This window comes from Leucopleurus acutus (genome assembly GCF_964270905.1).
Source record: "Leucopleurus acutus genome assembly, chromosome: 7".
NCBI lineage: Eukaryota > Metazoa > Chordata > Mammalia > Artiodactyla > Delphinidae > Leucopleurus > Leucopleurus acutus.
In genome coordinates, this window is record NC_139150.1 from 90,035,156 (window position 1) to 90,055,141 (window position 19,986).

General features: G+C 35.6%; 2 protein-coding genes across 3 annotated transcripts in view; one reads left to right on the top strand and one right to left on the bottom strand.

Annotated features, from left to right (window-relative positions):
* The window catches only part of CENPP (centromere protein P), a gene marked incomplete at its 5' end in the record, with an annotated part of 225,920 nt that overhangs the window by 117,884 nt on the left and 88,050 nt on the right, over nt 1-19,986 (bottom strand). The window lies entirely within an intron of this gene.
* The window catches only part of LOC309963992 (asporin), a 41,319-nt gene that overhangs the window by 20,350 nt on the left and 983 nt on the right, over nt 1-19,986 (top strand). Inside the window, exon 9 of one of the 2 annotated variants that reach the window (XM_082842592.1) lies at nt 16,539-17,493. In XM_082842592.1, the coding sequence (XP_082698718.1) occupies nt 16,539-17,493 (955 nt within the window). Of the gene's footprint in view, nt 1-526; nt 1,749-16,538; nt 17,494-19,986 lie in introns of those variants that run through there. The other variant, XM_082842593.1, reaches the window with a different exon arrangement.

Here is a 19,986-nt window from a genome sequence, read left to right on the forward strand (position 1 = left end):
CTTCTCCCTTTGATCACAGAAAATGCTGGCTAAAAATTCTTCACATTCATATTGAAAGTCATTCTTAGAACATTAAATTTCATTCTTCTGCTCATTTCTAATACTTTTAAAACACATTATTGTAAATATGGCACTGAAGTAACCATACACACACACGCACACACCTATACTTGTGTGCGTGAGTGTGTGTGTGTGCGTGTGTGTGTATAGAGACAGAGAAACAGAGACAGAGAGAGACAGAGACAGAGGAGAGTGACATGTGCTGACCAGGCAGTGTGCCCTGGGCACTGGCATGAGTGCTACGCCACACTTCACACATAGAGCACTTTTGTATATAACACAGGAGACTGCGTCCTTGTAATAAGTATTTAACAGGCATAAACGGGCACATATACTTTAAGCAAAATGTATTTAAATCAGTGTAAAATAAAGAGACAAACCCATGAACAAATGCTGACTATAAGCAGAATATCTTCTTTTTACATTTATCATGTATTTTTAATCCACTCTTTTCCCACTACAACAGATAATCTTCCTTCATTCTAATTCAATTACGAAAGTGGGAGTGAATGACTTCTGCCCAACAGTGCCAAAGATGAAGAAGTCTTTATACAGTGCAATAAGTTTATTCAACAACCCAGTGAAGTATTGGGAAGTACAACCTGCCACATTTCGTTGTGTTTTGAGCAGAATGAGTGTTCAGCTTGGGAACTTCAGAAAGTAATAATTAGTAATTAGTGATATCCATTTAATGTAAAATTCAAAAATTGTTACATTTGGAATACTTGAACTCTATTTAAAATGGTGGTATTACGCACATAAGCAAAAAATCTACTCCCATGTGGTAAGTCCACTGACTTACTGTACGACAAAAAATTTCAACAGAATTTTGCAAAAACTACAACAGGATTAAAGGAAATAAGTATCTGTCGCAGTTTCCTTTTACATATAAATGATTTTGCATAAATCTCATGCTTGAATGTTCTTTCTCAGTAACAAAAAATAAGACATTCAGTATTTAACACTTTGTTATCAAGTGCATTTAAAAAAGTACTGTAAATGGAATGCTTGACTTAACAAACTTTGTGCTCTTTCATTTGCTATTAGAAAAAGAAAATTGACAAGTACGGTTATATAAAGAGTATGTTATATTATCCTTATTCTGTCTTTAAAAACTTGCGTATTACTGTAATATTTCTAATAATGTTGAAGTATGGTTTGATATAATCTTATTCAAATTCTCATGCCTTAGAGCCTTACTGTCTTTATGTTTAAAACTCCTTATAATAAAGCCTTCACTAAGTGTTTATTACCAACTCAACAGATGCTATTCATAAACAGCTTTTTTCAAGCTGTAGCACATGCTTTTCTTTTTAACTATTATTACCTGATTATAAAACCTCTATAGAAATGCATAGTGAGTGTTTATATAAAATCTCACACTTTTTATTATCACAGTTATTATAAGCTTTTAACAGTGTGTCAATTGTTAGGTTATATAACACTGTCACCTCAATGCTAAGGAATATTTTTGAGATGTCCCTTTGTAAGACCTTCATTGGAAGAAAATGGATACTATCAACTCTACACCAAACTGTCTCCTTAAATATGCACAAACTGGATAACTCTGAAAAACACACCTGGTATAACCGAATAGGCAGAGCATTAAACAGAATGCACAGCTCTGTACAAAAATTAAGAGTACTTAACGTATATTTTTGTTGGTGTTCAACATAAGTAAAACTAGAAAATAAGGAAAACATTAAAATATTGGTTTGAAATAAAATATTTTGCTTTGGTTTAATTTTTCTCTCCCATTCAGGAACATAAACTATTTTTCATAAAACTCTTATATTTTTACTAAAACATTTTTAGTAAAGTGTTAATGCTTATTCTTAATAATAGTACCGAAATATCCCAAATTATACCTATGCCATGAAAGATAATCACCTTTACGGTAAACCACCTCAAAAACTAGACTTTAAATAACTTTGGGGAGAGCAGTACCTTACAGATATGTAAAATGGGGTGGAGGGTCTGGATATCCAGGTCAAGAATGGGTAAATAGGTCTTCTTCTTCATAGTGAGGTTCCCCAACTCTGGCACTGCTGACACTCTAGGCTGGATCATTCTCTGTGTGGAGTGCTATCCTGTCCTTTGCAGAATGTCTGGCAGCTCCCTGGTCTCTACTCACTAGATGCCAGCAGCACTTGCACGCTGGCCCCACAGTGTGACAATCAACAATTTCTCCCCAAAACGCCAATGTCCCGGCGGAAGGGGTGGAGCCAAATTGCAGCTGGTTGAGAACTACTGCTTTATATAAAATTTACTTTATTTCTAAATTCTGACACAAATTTGGAAACCTGAAACAAAATAGTTCGTATTTTTGTTTGGTAAAACTGTAGGGGCAAGATTAAAGTGTGATTAAAATAATAGCACCAATAGTGATGTAACAGAGCCCAGGGATACAGAGCTCTGAGTTGGAAAAACATACACAGAAGTCCAGTTCCACTTATAGTCTTGGGCAAATCACAATCTCTCTGAACCTGTCTTCTCATCTATAAAGGGTAGGTATGAGAATACTGATCAAATAAGTTGCTATAAGAACTGAATAATAAAAGTATATGTGAAAATGCTTTGTAAACCATAAAGATTCATGAAACATGCATAACTGTTACACTGGACAATAATTCACTGCAAGAAAAATAAAAGATTAAGAAGTCCTTTAAAAACAGAAGAATACCTAACAATGATAATCATCCTAAAATTAAAATGTTCTAAAGTTCTAATAGTTTTAATAAATAAAATTCATTTTTCTTTCTTTTTTAAATTCATTTTTCTACAATATATCAAAAGAATAAAATTGTGACATCATGCCACTTATAAGAACATAAGTAGAAGTGAAATGTTCACTGAAATTGTAAGAATCTATTTCTTGAAATTAAATTAAATTATAAGGTTAGTGCTAAGGTTAGAATCATCTAAACAAACAGATTAGTCTACGATCTGAATAGAGAAGCTTAAAGTAGCTAAATCAGCCTTTTCTAAAAAGAAAAGACAGCAAAATTTTTTAAATACTGGAAATGATTCCTGAAATCACTGCAATTAATTTCCTGTATTTAATGTTTGTGTTTTTCATCCCACAGCTGTTAACCATTTTTGGTTATATGTTTGCAAAAGACAAATCACTAATAAAAATCATAAGCAACCAAAACTGCATTAAAGCTTCTGCCACAATCCCATTTTATGGTAAATACAAAATACTACCCACTTGAAATCCATTAAAGTTTGGAAACAAATGAATTACTACAACTTACTGGGTTTATTAAGGACTTCAAGGTAGAAAAAAAGAATCTCAATGACCATCTATCCTTATTTCCTCTCAAATACTACAATAAAAATGATCACTGAATTCATGAAACAAATATAATACTTTTAGAAAATCACTTGAAGTCACTAAAACTAAAGCTTTTTTCCAATCAATTTTGTTCCTCCTTAAACTACCGCATTATTTTTCTTTCGTTTGTAATTCCATCTTTTGGGAAAAGAATTGTCTTACCTTGGCCTTAATTACTTCTCTACTCACATGGTCCTTTACCTACTGCAACTGACTTAATTCTCTTGAATTTATTTTCCCCAAATTGTACCATATGAGTAATACTTAATACTAATAGGTGGTATGTAAAGAACATTTTCAGACATTCTTCCAAAAGCCTTACTTGCATTTATTCATTTAATCCTCACAATAGCCATATGAGGTAAAAAGGAACGAAATTGAGTTACTTGTAGTGAGATGGATGGACCTAGAGTCTGTCATACAGAGTGAAGCAAATCAGAAAGAAAAACATACCGTATGCTAACACATATATATGGAATCTCAAAAAAAAAAAATGGTTCTAAGGAACCTAGGGGCAGATGAAGAGAATGGACTTGAGGACACGGGGAGGGTGAAGGGTAAGCTGGGACGAAGTAAGAGAGTAGCAGTGATATATATACACTACCAAATGTAAAATAGATAGCTAGTGGGAAGCAGCTGCATAGCACAGGGAGATCAGCTTGGTGCTTTGTGACCACCTAGAGGGGTGGGATAGGGAGGGTGGGAGGGAGACGCAAGAGGGAGGAGATATGGGGATATATGTATATGTATAGCTGATTCACTTTGTTATAAAGCAGAAACTAACACACCATTGTAAAGCAATAATACTCCAATAGAGATGTTAAAAAAATAAAATTAAGATATACAGTGTAAAAAAAAATAGCCCTTTGAGGGAGCTACATTTACTTATTCCTATTTTTTGGGGGTGTGAAAATTGGAAAACAAAGATTGGATACCTTGTGGCAGACCTAGGATTTGATCCCAGCAGTCTGGCTCCAGGCTTTTAACCACGATGACACAAATTTTTTAGTCATTGATCAACCTTATAAAAAGGTGGACAGTGCTTCCTCCTGGACATTCTTTGCTTACTTGGCTTCCACCTATCATGCCTTTCAGTTTGCTCTTTTTTTTTTTTTAATAGTTAAGATGTACCATTGTACTTTATTTATTTATTTTTTAAATTTACTTATTTAATTTATTGATTTTTGGCTGCATTGGGTCTTTGTTGTTGCGCGTGGGCTTTCTCTAGTTGCAGTGAGTGGGGGCTACTCTTCGTTGCAGTGCGCGGACTTCTCATTGTGGTGGCTTCTCTTGTTGCAGAGCACGGGCTCTGGGCGCATGGGCTTCAGGAGTTGTAGCACGCAGGCTCAGTAGTTGTGGCGCACGGGCTTAGCTGCTTCGTGGCAATATGGGATCTTCCCAGACCAGGGATCGAACCTGTGTCCCCTGTACTGGCAGGCGGATTCTTAACCACTGTGCCACCAGGGTTGCTCTTTAATGGCTAGTGTTCCCCAATATTGTTTTGGCCTCTTCACTTTGCCCCTGGTAATCTCATCCATTTCTAAACATTAGCCATAATGTCTCATGTGAAGGCCTCTGAAATCCATGTCTCAAAAGTGGATCTTAGGTATCACCTCACACCAGTCAGAATGGCCATCATCAAAAAATCTACAAACAATAATGCTGGAGAGGGTTTGGAGAAAAGGCAACCCTCTTGCACTGTTGGTGGGAATGTAAATTGATACAGCCACTATGCAGAACAGTATGGAGGTTCCTTTAAAAACTAAAAATAGAACTACCATATAACCCAGCAATCCCACTATTGGGCATGTACCCTGAGAAAAGCATAATTCAAAAAGAGTCATGTACCACAATGTTCATTGCAGCTCTATTTACAATAGCCAGGACATGGAAGCAACCTAAATGTCCATCAACAGATGAATGGATAAAGAAGATGTGGCACATATATACAATGGAATATTACTCAGCTATAAAAAGAAATGAAATTGAGTTATTTGTAGTGAGGTGGATGGACCTAGAGTCTGTCATACAGAGTGAACTAAGTCAGAAAGAAAAACAAATACCGTATGCTAACACATATATACGGAATCTAAAAAAAAAAAAAGGTTATGAAGAACCTAGGGGCAGGACGGGAATAAAGACGCAGACCTACTAGAGAATGGACTTGAGGACGTGGGGAGGGGGAAGGGTAAGCTTTGACAAAGTGAGAGAGTGGCACGGACATGTATACACTACCAAAGGTAAAACCGATAGCTAGTGGGAAGCAGCCGCATAGCACAGGGAGATCAGCTCGGTGCTTTGTGGCCACCTAGAGGGGTGGGATAGGGAGGGCGGGAGGGAGGGAGATGCAGAGGGAAGAGATATGGTGATATATGTATATGTATAGCTGATTCACTTTGATATAAAGCAGGAACTAACACACTATTATTGTAAAGCAATTTTACTCCAATAAAGATGTTAAAAAAAAAAAAAGCGGACCTTGCTGCAGAGTAACAAACTCTCAAAAGCAAGTCCAGGGCTTCCCTGGTGGCGCAGTGGTTAAGAATCCGCCTGCCAATGCAGGGGACAGAGGTTCGAGCCCTGGTCCGGGAAGATCCCACAGGCCACAGAGCAGCTAAGCCCGTGCACCACAGCTACTGAGCCTGCACTCTGGAGCCTGCAAGTCACAATTACTGAAGCCCGAACGCCTAGAACCCGTGCTCCACAACAAGAGAAGCCACAACAATGAGAAGCCCACGCACCACAACTAGAGAAAAGCCCGTGCACAGCAACTAAGACCCAATGCAGCCAAAAATATATAATTATTTAAAAAAGTGCTTAACCCATCTTTCAAGACTTCCATGATCTACATTTAAGTAATGCTTTCTGAGCTTTTTAGTTCATGTTTACATCTTTTTATACTCCAGCTGAAGATTACTTGCTATTTCTCAAATATACTCTGTATTTTCTGGCTTCTGTGTCTTTATTAATGCTGTCTTTTGCATCTATCAAAGTCTTATCCAACCTCAAATGTCTGTGTCAAAGGTCACCCATCTCAGTTCATCTTCCTGATTCTCCCATAAACGGATGTGGCTTCTCACACCCTACCCTCCAAATCTTCCCAGTATTTTGATGTGCTTCTCTTTTGTACTTATCAAAATCTAACTTATTATAGCTATTTATACATGGGTTTTTGTCTTCACATTCTCTAGAGGATTGTAGATATCTTGAGTGTAAGCACTTGATTGCAAAGTCATCTTTGCATCCCCTTTTCCTCCCCCCCCCACCAAAGCCTACCACACTTCATTGGCTCAAAACATTCTTCTGGATTAAATCAGCAAAGGGTGCTTATCGAAGGGAAAGAAAAAGCCTTTATCCTCATTCTAACAAGGCAATGTGTTTTTATCCTACGTATCTTTCTTTCATCCTAGAAGCTCCCTCTCTGGCTCCAGTTCTCCCACAGACCTGATGCAGATGTACTGTGTGTTCCACATTACTATAAAGTAGGGGCAGGTGGCATTTTTTCCCAGTGCACATTTTTTCTCAATACAGTTTCTATCACAGGCTCTGGGAAGCTCTAAAACAGATCCGCCACCACGGGAATAAAGACGACCAGTGCTGTAACAAGGTACATATTCCCAGCAGTGACATCTCTCCCTTGGTAAAATAACAGCATGAAAATAAAGATAACTGCTTTAAAACGAGCCCTTCCATAGTCAAAGGAAAGAGCTTACAGAGGGCCCTTTAAAACGAGACCTTCTAAAGAAAAGGGAAGAGCTTACTGAGTGACCTTTAAAACGAGCCCTTCCGTAGACAGGGGAAGAAGTTACAAAGGCTGCAAGGGGCAGAAACACAAGGACAAATTAGGCCAAGGGGCAAAAGCATGTGCCATGCCAGCTCTACATGGAAGGTGCAATCAGTCATATGAATTCCTAATATTAAAACTTGCAGTTTGAGTGCTGGAGATTTCCTTTTTTTTTTTTTTTTAATTTTTAGTTTTTAACACTTTTATTGGAGTATAATTGCTTTACAATGTTGTGTTAGTTGCTGCTGTATAACAAAGTGAATCAGCTATACGTATACATATATACCCATATCCCCTCCCTCTTGCGTCTCCTTCCCACCCTCCCTATCCCACCCCTCTAGGTGGTCACAAAGCACCGAGCTGATCTCCCTGTGCTATGTGGCTGCTTCCCACTAGCTATCTTGGCATGGACATATATATACACTACCAAATGTAAAAAAGAGATTTCCTTTTTATTAAGGAAAATTTTCAATAGAAGCAAAAGTAGACAAAACACTACAATGAACTTTCATCTACTTCTCACTCAGTTTTTAAAATTATCAACTTAAGCCAATTTTATTCAATTAAACTCCCATTGCTATTATTATTTTTAATAACAGCTTTATTGTGGATATAATTCACATACTGTACAATTTATCATTTAAAGTATACAGTTCAAAGGTTTTTAATATATTCAAGCTTAGCAGCCATCACCACAATCAATTTCAGAACATTTTTATCACTCCAAAAAGAAACCCTGTCCTGATTAATGTCATTTACTCCCAGCCTTAGGTAACCACAAATCCACTGTTTCTATCAATTTGCCTATTCTGCACATTTCATATAAATGGAATCATATAATATGTGGTCTTTTGTGACTGGTTTCTTCCACTTATAATGTTTTCAAGGTTCATTCATGTCATAGCATGTGTCAGTACTTCACTCCTTTTTATTGCCAAGTAATATTCCATTGTATAGATGGACCACACTTATTCATCCATTCACCAACTGATCAACATATAAGTTGTTTCTACTTTCTGGCTGTTATAAATATGTGCATTCAAGTTTTTGTGTGAACATATGTTTTCACTTTTCCTGGGTATATACTTAGGAGTAAAACTGATGGGTCAAATGGCAACTTTATGTTTAACTTTCTGAGGAACTATAGATTGTTTTCCAAAGTGGCTATGCCATTTTTAATTTTCATCAGCAATATATGTAGATTCCAAAATCTCCACATCCTCACCAACACTTGCAATTGTCCGTATTTTTTATTTCAGCTATCCTAGAGAATGTGAAGTGGTACTTCATTGTGGTTCTGATTTGCATTTTCCTGATGACTAGTGATGTTGAGCATATTTTCATGTGTTTGTGGACCATTTGTTATCTTTGAAGAAGCATTTATTCAGATCCTTCACTCATTTTAATATTATTATTATTGAGTTGTACGAGTTCTTTATTCATTCTAGACACAAGTTCTTAATCAGATATATGATTTGCAAAATTTTTCTCCCATGTGTGGGTTTTTTTTTTTCCCCACTTTCTTGATAGTATCTTTTGGCACAGAAAACAATTTAAATTTTAATGACATCCAATTTACCTATTTTTTCTTCTGATTCTTGCGCTTTTAGTGCCACATTTAAGAAACTGATGCCTAACCCAAGGTCATAATGACTAACATTATATTTTCTTCTAAAATTTAACCATATTAGCTCTAACACTTAGGTCTTTGTTCCATTTTCAGTAAATTTTTGCATGTGTTCCAGTTGTCTTAGCACCATTCGTTCAAAGCAGATCAAGATATAATAGATTTCTATCACTCCAGAAGGTTCTTCTGTGCCCGTTCCCAGTTCATACTCCCACTTCATCCAGCAAACATCCATTCATTCACTCACTCCACCAAGCAGACATACCCATCCCAGAACCTTGCCACCCTCTCCTAAAAATTTCAGTATGTGTCAGTACTTCACTCCTGTATAACCCTCTCCTAAAAATTTCCTTAATAACTGTTAACTTGAGTAAACATAAGTAATAGGAATTCTGCTTCCTGGATCCACATGGCCTACCCTCTCCTTTAACAGAAAAGAAAATATTCCCATTAATTTGGCATTCCCATTAATTTGGCAAAGGGAAACACATCTTATCACCCTTTCCTGAGTCTGAAAATGCTATTGTTTTGTACTCAGTCCCAGTCAGTGAAAAATAAAAAATTTAATGGATTATATAGACAACTACTTTTTAATTGTGTATATTATCTTGGAACTTTACTCTGTGAGGGTGGAAAGTACTGGCTGCTCCATGAGCCTTTGAGTGCTTCCTTGCTCTCTCTTTGCCATCTGTGGCTGGTTGTATGCTGGTCTTTTTAAATTCTTCTCTCTATACCTCCTTATTTGATGAAGTTTCTATGATGTCTTCCAGTTTTGTTATCATGTGGCTTATTGATTTGAATTGTACTTTTATCTCATGCGGTTTACTTAGGAGTTAACCGGGAGAAACACAAAGCAACAGTCCAATTGTCTGAAGAGTAAAGATTTGCAAAATATCTTCTTGAAATAAGAGCTATCCTCTCAAAAACAATTAGAAAGAAGGTACAATATCATTTGCATATGATTCGTATGCAAAACCCAAGAGAATCAACCTGAAAAACCCAAGAGAATCAACTGAAAAATGATGACAGTGTCACACATATAACAAAAAATGGGTATCCATAAACATATAAAAAACTCCTAAAAATAAATAAGAAAAAGACAAATAACACAACAGAAAAATGAGCAAAAACATTAATAGGCATACCTCAGAAGAGAAAATCCAAATGGTTGAAAAACATTTGAAAAAATGTTCAACCTCTTTAGTAATCAGGGAAATGGAAATTAAAATCACAAGTAATACCATCATATACCTAAAAATTGGGGGGAAAGTTAGATAATGTCAAGTATTAATGAGATCTAAAACAACCGTAGCCTTTCATTCCCACCACCTCCACTCGCTTATCTGTAACCTCCCTCCAGCTGTGAGACACCTGGCTCCCCCATTCACCACACAGTTACATAACCATTCCTTTCCAGCATACATCACAGTAGTGTCAGAACTATTGACTTAAACCCCTGTGCTCATTCATTTTTACCCCTCTGCCTTGCTTTGTTCCTCTCCATTGCACTCCACACCACTTGATATGTTTATTTTCTCTCTTCCTCTTCAGTGATAATAGGGAATTTTACTGCTGGGTTCTCAGCACCTAAAACTGCCTTGAACAAAGTAGGTGCTCAACAAATATTAGCTGGATGAATAAATGAATTAAAAATCTTTATTATGGTTTATTACCGTAATTACCAGTCTCAGTCAGACCTTTCCTAGCCAGCACTAGTTATCTGGCTCTGAGATAGTTTATCTACTTCAGTCAAATTATAATCATAGTATATAATTTAGACTTTCACCAATTCAACTGACTTCTCTCCCTAATTGCTACAATTATAATCACCAACTGAGGGAATTCCCTGGTGGCCCAGTGGTTAGGGCTCTGTGCTTTCACTGCAGAGGGTGAGGGTTCAGTCCCTGGTCAGGGAACTAAGATCCCGCAAGCAGTGCAGCACAGCCAAAAATAAATAAATAAAACTAAAAACAATTTTTAAATAAAATAAAATAACCACCAACTGAAACAGTGAACTATCACAATCACTTGCAGCTTCTCGTTTTCCTCTAAGGCCTGACTCAAACCACCCTTCCCACCCCCTGCCAAACCTAAACCTCCTAGACACCATCAACCTTATTTAAATTTCCTAGACACTTTCAACTCTGAGTGTTCTAGCTATCTATTGATAAATATTTTCACATTTGTTAGGAACATGAACAACATAATCACTATCATAAGTTCAAATCACAGAGTTAAAAGAAGAATTTAATAAAAATTAAGCTGTTAATTTTACATTAACCTTCCAAAAGAACTGTGAGGGCATGTAGAATGATTTTTGGAAAAAGTACAGATTTGCTCTCTTCTCCTTAGCATGGAAGTCTGAGTTTTAAGAACAAACACTAAAAGGAAACATATGGAAAAGATCAGTAACAAGATGAAATCTTGGCCCAAATATGGTCTGCCACGTTTTACATACCAGTGTCTCAAATAATAGATGAGATTTTTAGAGTATTGCCAAAACATCTCTTGAAACACTGTACACTTTTTAAAAATCTGAAGTACAACGAAATAAATCTTGTGCATTCTTTATGAAAACCTAATGGAAAATACTATTTTGAGGAAACAAAAACAAATTCCAGGAATCACTTTACCTTATTAGTTTGTACAAGCTTGAAAGAATCTCCCAAAGAATGAACTCAAAGTTCACTGCCAAGAGATACAAGTTAACTCTGTTTAAAATATGAAAATATTGGTATAAAAATATAGCATTTAAGTAGTTAACTGCCACTCTTCAAGAGAGACAGCTCAGTGAAATTTGTAAATTTTCTACATCTGCAAAATAAAAGCAATAACAGCTGGTCAACAGAAGTTCCTAATTCCATCTTATTCAATACTATAAAATTATTTTTTTGTACTAGTAAAAACAGACAAATCAGAGATATACCTTCTGAGTGAATTCCATAACTAAGAGATTAATTTTATTTCAAAGGTTATTAGAACACATGCTAGTGGATGTATTTGGGAGGAAGGTGAGAAAGGGGATAGCTGATAGAAAAGAAGGTATACTTCTTTGTATGGAAAAGTGATATATTTAATCTGTGTCACTAATGACCATCTATTTCATTTTTAAAATAAACTAGATATGAAATGCTGTATGTTTCTAATCCTGGTTCCTTGTCTTAATAAAGGGAAGCACTGGTGTGAATACACAGTATCAGACAACCAAGGTCTCAAGATGACTCTGAGTTCCACCTTAAAATGCCAAGACACTGAGCTCCATGTTACAGTGGACCTTACTTTGAAGAATTCTTTGGCATGAAAATGAAAATAAAAACAGTAATCAGTACATGCTGTTTCATTTAGTTCTGTTTGCCTTTCATACTAGAGGAAATTCTTGCCATACCTCAAACCAAAATTAAGGGGAAAAGAAAGAAGTAAGCCACATAAATCTGACCAAGAACACAAGCATTTTAATTTGAGTCCACAAAGTTCTGGATAATGAAAAGAAATACATAATTTTAATTCAACCCAAGTATTTTCCAAGTAGATTATATTTGCTTAAATTGCTATAGCAATTCAAGGGACAGCCCTGCCTGGACACACAGTTACTGTGGATTTTTAAGAGATTCAGTTTAAGAACTTAGGAATTTCTGATTCATTTACAGGATTTGCAAATTCATCAGCCCCTGAAAACTAAAGCAAACTCAACAGGTATGATGATAAAATAATTTTCATTTTTTAAAGAAAATATTCCTACTGTTTAAAATATATTTGATTTAACATTAAAATAGATTATAGCCATCATAAATGCACATTTTTATAAGCAATATCTGGTAAAAGCGACATTAACATTTGATTAGCAAAAATATTCAGGGAAATAATATAGGGAATTTAATTTTCTAACTTAAGATTTACCCAATAAATGATTTTTGTTTAGATTTTTTTTTACTTTGAATGAAAGATTCTCACGTTAATGGAATAATTTTCTGTTTCTCTCTCCCTCTCCCTCTCTCTCTCTCTCAACTTTAAGTGACAAAAAAACAGCGAACGCCTTTGAGCCATACATCTGAGCAATGCTAGAGATTCTGGTTTTAGAGAAATGGGTATTTGTACAAATTTCACTAGAACTTTTCTCAAAATTTCTTTATTAACCAAATCTCCATCTGTGTTTGCCTCTTCCTCAAAGAGAAAATACAAGTACTCTATCTAGCACTGAATGTTCTAGTTTCTCGGGTTTCAGTTAATTAAGATCCAAATTTATTATGGCTAAAAATAATTTTGAGACTTTCATATTTTTAATAGCAAAAGAGTTTTACTTCCTTAGGCCTTGTGTGTGACAGTGATGTACACAACTTTAATTTTACAGGGTTAAATTTAAAACTGCTTTGGAAAAAATTCTGAATCATATCCTAATACTTGGTTTCTTATATTTTAGTTTCTGTGGCATACCAACAAAACAATTAAGTTTTTAAAACAATAAAATGCTATGAAGCTTTCCAATTACTTTAAACTTTCCAGGACAAAGTTCCATCTCATTTTGATTAGTAATTTAAATTAGAACTTTCTTGATGAAAGCACGAGTGCTTTTTTCCAGGTAAGAGAAATGTTATGACATAGAAACTTTTTTAGCTATAATATGAAAAATTCATATTAATGAGTAATTTTAAAAACCTGGTAACATATTTCAGTTTGCCTTAAACTTTCTTTTTCACATTTGTGATTTTTCTACTAAACAAGGTAAGGAATACAGGTAGGAAAGTGAATATAGTATATTGTGATAGAAATATTCAATAGAAAATAGAATAGCCACGTTCTCTGTGAAAATGTTCATTTAGAGAAATCACTGTGGTGAAATAAATGCCTAGAAATAATCAACATTAGTAGCAATAAACATCACTACCAAGATGTAATCTATAACAAAAAATCAATCATGCATTCAACAAATCTGTGAGCACTTACAAACTGTGCATTGTACTAGAGTCTGTCAAAAATTAGAGGTTGAGAAATGAGATGATTGACAGTGAGTTATAATGTTTTGCTATGAGTTATGCTATAGGAGACAAGGCATAAATTGCCGAACATAAAAGGCAGAAGTAATAAAAGTATGCCTTGCAAATGGCTGGTAAAAGATTAGCTGAATGAAAAATTTGGATAAAAAGAAATAAGAGAGGACTATAACAGGGAAAATGATCAGGGGTGAAGTTGAGGAGTAAGAAAAATAGAAAATAATGGGTATATCAATGGAGATGGAATGGATTTTAGACCAGAAAACAGCACTTATTGAAAAGGGAGTGGGACAACGTTGAGCTAGAGGGCCGAGGTCCTCAGTGGATGAGGACAATGATGATGAACTCAGATTTAGAAGAGAAAATGTCTTCAGGGAAAGACCTTTCTTCTTAGGTGGCCAAGAAGACCAAAAGCAGATAATACTAAGAATCCCTTTATTTTCAGAGAGGCCCTCATCATGAGGTCTTGATTCCTAGGCAAAGGTAAATGCTGAACCAAAAGTATCATCCAGGTTTCCTTTTTTCCCAACAATTTCTTGTAGTTGTTGAACAGTCATGACTTTAATTCTCAAATATAAGATTACTAACTGATGATTACTGATGTTCTAACACAAGGATAAAATTCAGAGTTCTGATGAGCAGTACTCTTTTCAAAGTTCAACTGTGTATCAGTCAGCTTCTGAGACCCCCTACATGGCCTGACCCTGCACAGCTGCATGTCTCTGCCTCTGCTTCTACTTTCATCTCAACTCCATGGTGCAGTACTTTAAATGAAGTATGACAAGCACTTAAAAAAAAAGTTGATATGTTATAGTATAATATACTATAATTTTAATACATAAAATGTTATCAACTAGAGAGTAATATGTATAGGATGTTCTATACCCATTCCTGTGAATCTCCCGAAGTCTTGGCCAAATGATGTCTGCAAAGGTTTCCCTGTCTCCCGCAAGCAGGGTTAAGACACTGGTTCTCACAGCACTGGTATCTCTGCTGCAAACCATATTTCCCTCTGCCTGAGAATATGGTTCACTGTGCTGTGCCTCTCTTGTCTACTAAATTTTATGCACTAAATTGTATGCTCATGTCTTCATATTTTCTTCATTTCTGTATTTCCCACCAAGCACAGTGCCTCACCTCTAAAATTCGAGACAATCATCAAGTAACCCAATCAAACTAACTAAATCACTAGTAATATTTGCAAGGCTCTTTTCTAACCATGTCCACACACAACATCTAGTACAGGGTCACTAATTATAGCAGGTGAAAAAGCACTCCTAATCATACCCACTGGGAGCTTCCCAGTGCCCTGTCTGGGTCAGCCAGCACTGAACACTGCCCTTTGGGATGAGACCATACTCTTTCACTTCTCCTCCCAGGACTCTATCTTACTTGATGCATGAACACTGCAGTGTGAAGATTATGGCTCAGCTATATTAATGAATTAAACTAGGTGTTCATTCCCAGAGTGCAAATTCCTGAGGTCACAATTTAGGCCTTTAGGTTCTGGTTGAGATTGGCTGTAACAGTCTTATTGTGCTCCTTCAACAGTTAACCACCACATCCCAAACATCTCACCCTTTGTTGCTTACATGTTTTTGCTCATCTCTTCTAGCTGCAAATCTTCCCTATTTCCCTCTGTGAGAACCCTCACATTCCTTCAAAGTCTAATGCAAATGCCATGTCCTCCATGAATCACATGGATAAAAAGGAACAATGGATGGAGTCTATTTAGATTTGCAAAAGGAAACTTTATGAATTTCAAAATCAAAATTGTTTAAAAGATGAAACCATTACCATTTTGGCATTTTATGTAGGAAGGGATAAGATTAAATAGAAGTCAATACATTAGAGTAAATGATTGTCTATTCTATTTTCTTGGTGAAAAAAGAGGCAAAGTCATCATCTGATTCTCCACTAAGACCTAAACTCCTGGGAGACAGGACAGTGTGTGTTTAATATCTGTGTATCCAGAAATTAACTCCAAAATATCAGTGGAAAGAAAGAAGCTAGGAAGGTAATAGGAAAAATGTATAGAATAATCAATTAGAAACTAATTTTGTAGAATGTAAATGTTGTGTGTGTTTGTGATTTAAAGTAGTTATTCAAGTAGAGTCAGAGACAAAATAATTGGATTCTGCAAACTATTTCACAGGGAAAATTTGAAGTCACAGTTAGTCTTGGACAGAAAACACTAAGAGGAAACATGATAGTTATTTTTAGTATCTCAAGCTTTCACGTAAAATGGAGTGTTCTATGTTCTTCCAAAGAGCAGAAAAGAATATCAGCAAACAAAAGTTGCAGCGGGAAAATTTTGGTTAATATCAAGAATCTCCTAAGTAACTAAACATAGAGTCTCTCTTCTCATAGGCAGTAAACATCACTGAAGGGGTCAAATAGTCAGTGAGAACATCCAGCATTTATATGGAAAGAGCACTTGGCTTTGGGGTGGAGAGATGTCATGCTATCATTGTAAATCTATAGTCTAGTAAACAAGACAAATCGAGATTCTCTTAAAAGACGGTTACTTAGTCTGGTTCAATGCAGTATGTGACTTTTTAAAAAATACCACCTTATACATTAATTTTGGTCTGAGCAGTACCCATTAATTCTGGACACTCTTTTATATATTTCAATACAGATATAGATATTATGCATTTTATATAACTGTCAATTTATATACAAATTATTCTAAGTTTACTCACTTTTCCCACAATATATTTCCTTTTTGCCTTGTAATAGGACAAAAAAAGGAACATGGGCTTTTCAAGTCCAGTGTGTGTCCTTTTCTTCTTTCTTGGAGTCAAAGTATATTGCCAGTATGAAAGTTATCAATGGGATGAAGATTATGACCAAGAACCAGATGATGTCTACCAACCAGAATTCCAATTCCATCAAAATGAAGATTATGGAGTTCCATTTCATCAGCATACTTTAGGTTGTGCCAGTGAATGCTTCTGTCCACCTAACTTTCCATCATCAATGTACTGTGATAATCGCAAACTCAAGACTATCCCAAATATTCCAGCATACATTCAGCAAGTTTATCTTCAGTTTAATGAAATTGAGGTTGTGACTGCAGATTCATTCATCAATGCCACTCATCTTAAAGAAATCAACCTCAGCCACAACAAAATTAAATCTCAAAATATTGATCATGGTGTGTTTGCCAAATTGTCAAATCTACTACAACTCCACCTACAGCATAACAATTTAGAAGACTTTCCATTTCCTCTTCCTAAGTCTTTGGAAAGGATTCTTCTTGGTTACAATCAGATCTCCAGACTGCAGACAAATGCTGTAAATGGGCTAGTAAACTTGACCATGCTTGATCTTTGTTACAATCAAATTGATGATTCTACATTACAAGAAAAAATCCTTGCGAAAATGGAAAAACTAATGCAGCTTAACCTATGTAATAACAGATTAGAATCAATGCCTCCTGGTTTGCCTTCTTCACTTATGTATCTGTCTTTAGAAAATAATTCAATATCTGCTATACCAGAAAATTACTTCAATGAACTCCCAAAACTTCATGCTCTAAGAATGTCACACAATAAACTACAAGACATCCCTTATTATATTTTTAATCTTTCCAACCTTATAGAGCTCAATGTTGGACACAACAAACTGAAGCAAGCATTCTATATTCCAAGAAATTTAGAACACCTATACCTAGAAAATAATGAAATTGAAAGTATGTAAAATTTCATTTTTTTGTGTGTATTGTTTTTATTTTTATTATTTATTTATTTAATTTTAATTTATTTACTTATTTTTTATTTTATATTGGAGCATAGTTGATTAACAATGTTGTGTTAGTTTCAGGTGAACAGCAAAGTGATTTAGTTATACATATACATGTATCTATTCTTTTTCAAATTATTTTACCATTTAGGTTATTATAGAATATTGAGCAGTGATCCCTGTGCTATAGAGTATGTCCTTGTTGTACATGTCAATCCCAAACTCCGAATCTATTCCTCTCCCCCACTCTTCCCCCCTGGTAACTATAAGTTCGTTCTCTCAGTCTGTGAGTTTGTTTCTGTTTTGTAAATAAGTTCATTTGTATCATTTTTTCTTAGATTCTGCATATAAGTGATATCATATGATATTTTTCTTTCTCTGACTTACTTTACTTAGTGTGATAATCTCCAGGTCCATCCATGTTGCTGCAAATGGCATTATTTCATTCTTTTTTAATGGCTGAGTAATATTCCTTTGTATATATGTACCCTATCTTGTTTATTCATTCATCTGTCGATGGATATTTAGGTTGCTTCCATGTCTTGGCTATTGGAAACAGTGCTGCAATGACATTTGGGGTGCCTCTATCCTTTCGAACCATGGATTTCTCCAGATATATGCCCAGGAGTGGGATTGCTGGATCATATGGTAGCTGTATTTTTAGTTTCTTAAGGAACCTCCATACTGTTCTCCATAGTGGCTGTACCAATTTATATTCCCACTGATGTAGGAGGGTTCCCTTTTCTCCACACCCTCTCCATCATTTATTGTTTATAGATTGTTTGATGATGGCCATTCTGACTGGTGTGAGGTGATATCTCATTGTAGTTTTGATTTGCATTTCTCTAATAATTAGCAATGTTGAGCATCTTTTCATGTGCCTCTTGGCCATCTGTATGTTGTCTTTAGAGAAATGTCTATTTAGGTCTCCTGACCATTTTTTGACTGAGTTGTTTGGTCTTTTGTTATGGAGTTGTATGAGCTCTTTATAAATGGAGACTAATTCCTTGTCGGTTGCATCGTTTGCAAATATTTTTTTCCATTTTGTAGGTTGTCTTTTCATTTTTTTTTTTTTTGTGTTCCAGTAAACCTTTATTTTTTTTATTTTTTATTTTTTTAACATCTTTATTGGAGTATAATTGCTTTACAATGGTATGTTAGTTTCAGCTTCACAACAAAATGAATCAGTTATATATATACATATGTTCCCATATCTCTTCCTGCTTGCGTCTCCCTCCCTCCCACCCTCCCTATCCCACCCCTCCAGGCGGTCACAAAGCACCGAGCTGATCTCCCTGTGCTATGCGGCTGCTTCCCACTAGCTATCTACCTTACGTTTGGTAGTGTATATATGTCCATGCCTCTTTATCGCTTTGTCACCGTTTACCCTTCCCCCTCCCCATAGCCTCAAGTCCATTCTCTAGTAAGTCTGTGTCTTTATTCCTGTTTCACCCCTAGGTTTTTCATGACATTTTTTTTTTAATTCCATTTTTTTCATGGTTTCTTTGCTGTGCAAAAGCTTTTGAGTTTAATGAGGTCCCATTTGTTTATTTATTTTTTAATTTCCATTACTCTAGGAGATGGCTTAGAAAAGATATTGCTATGATTTATGTCAAAGAGTGTTCTGCCTAAGTTTTCCTCTAAGGGTTTTATAGTATCTGGTTTTACATTTAGGTCTTTAATCCATTTTGAGTTTAATTTGTGTATGGTGTTAAAGAATGTTCTAATTTCATTGTTTTACATCTAGCTGTCCAGTTTTCCCAGCACCATTTACTGAAGACACTGTCTTTCCTCCATTGTATAGTCTTGCCTCCTCTGTCGTAGATTAATTGACCATAGGTGTGCGGGTTTATTTCTGGGCTTTCTACCCTGTTCCATTGATCTATATGTCTGTTTCTGTGCCAGTACCACACCATTTTGATGACTGTAGCTTTGTAGTATAGTCTGAAGTCAGGGAGCCTGATTCCTCCAGCTCCATTTTTCTTTCTCAAGATTTCTTTGGCTATTCAGGGTCTTTTGTGTCTCCACATGAATTTTAAGATTTTTTTTGTTCTAGTTCTGTGAAAAATGCCATTTCATAGGGATTGCACTGAATCTGTAGATTGCCTTGGGTAGTATAGTCATTTTGACAATATCGCTTCTTCCAATCCAAGAACATGGTACATCTTTCCATCTGTTTGTATCATCTTCGATTTCTTTCATCAGCATCTTATAGTTTTTGGAGTACAGACAGGTCTTTTGTTTCCTTAGGTAGGTTTATTCCTAGTTATTTTATTCTTTTTGACGTGATGGTAAGTTGGATTGTTTCTTTAATTTCTCTTTCTGATCTTTCGTTGTTAGTGTATAGAAATGCAACAGATTTCTGTGTATTAATTTTGTATCCTGCAACTTTACTGAATTCATTAGGAGCACCATTGTCTTTTAAAGACAGAAAGAAGAGTAT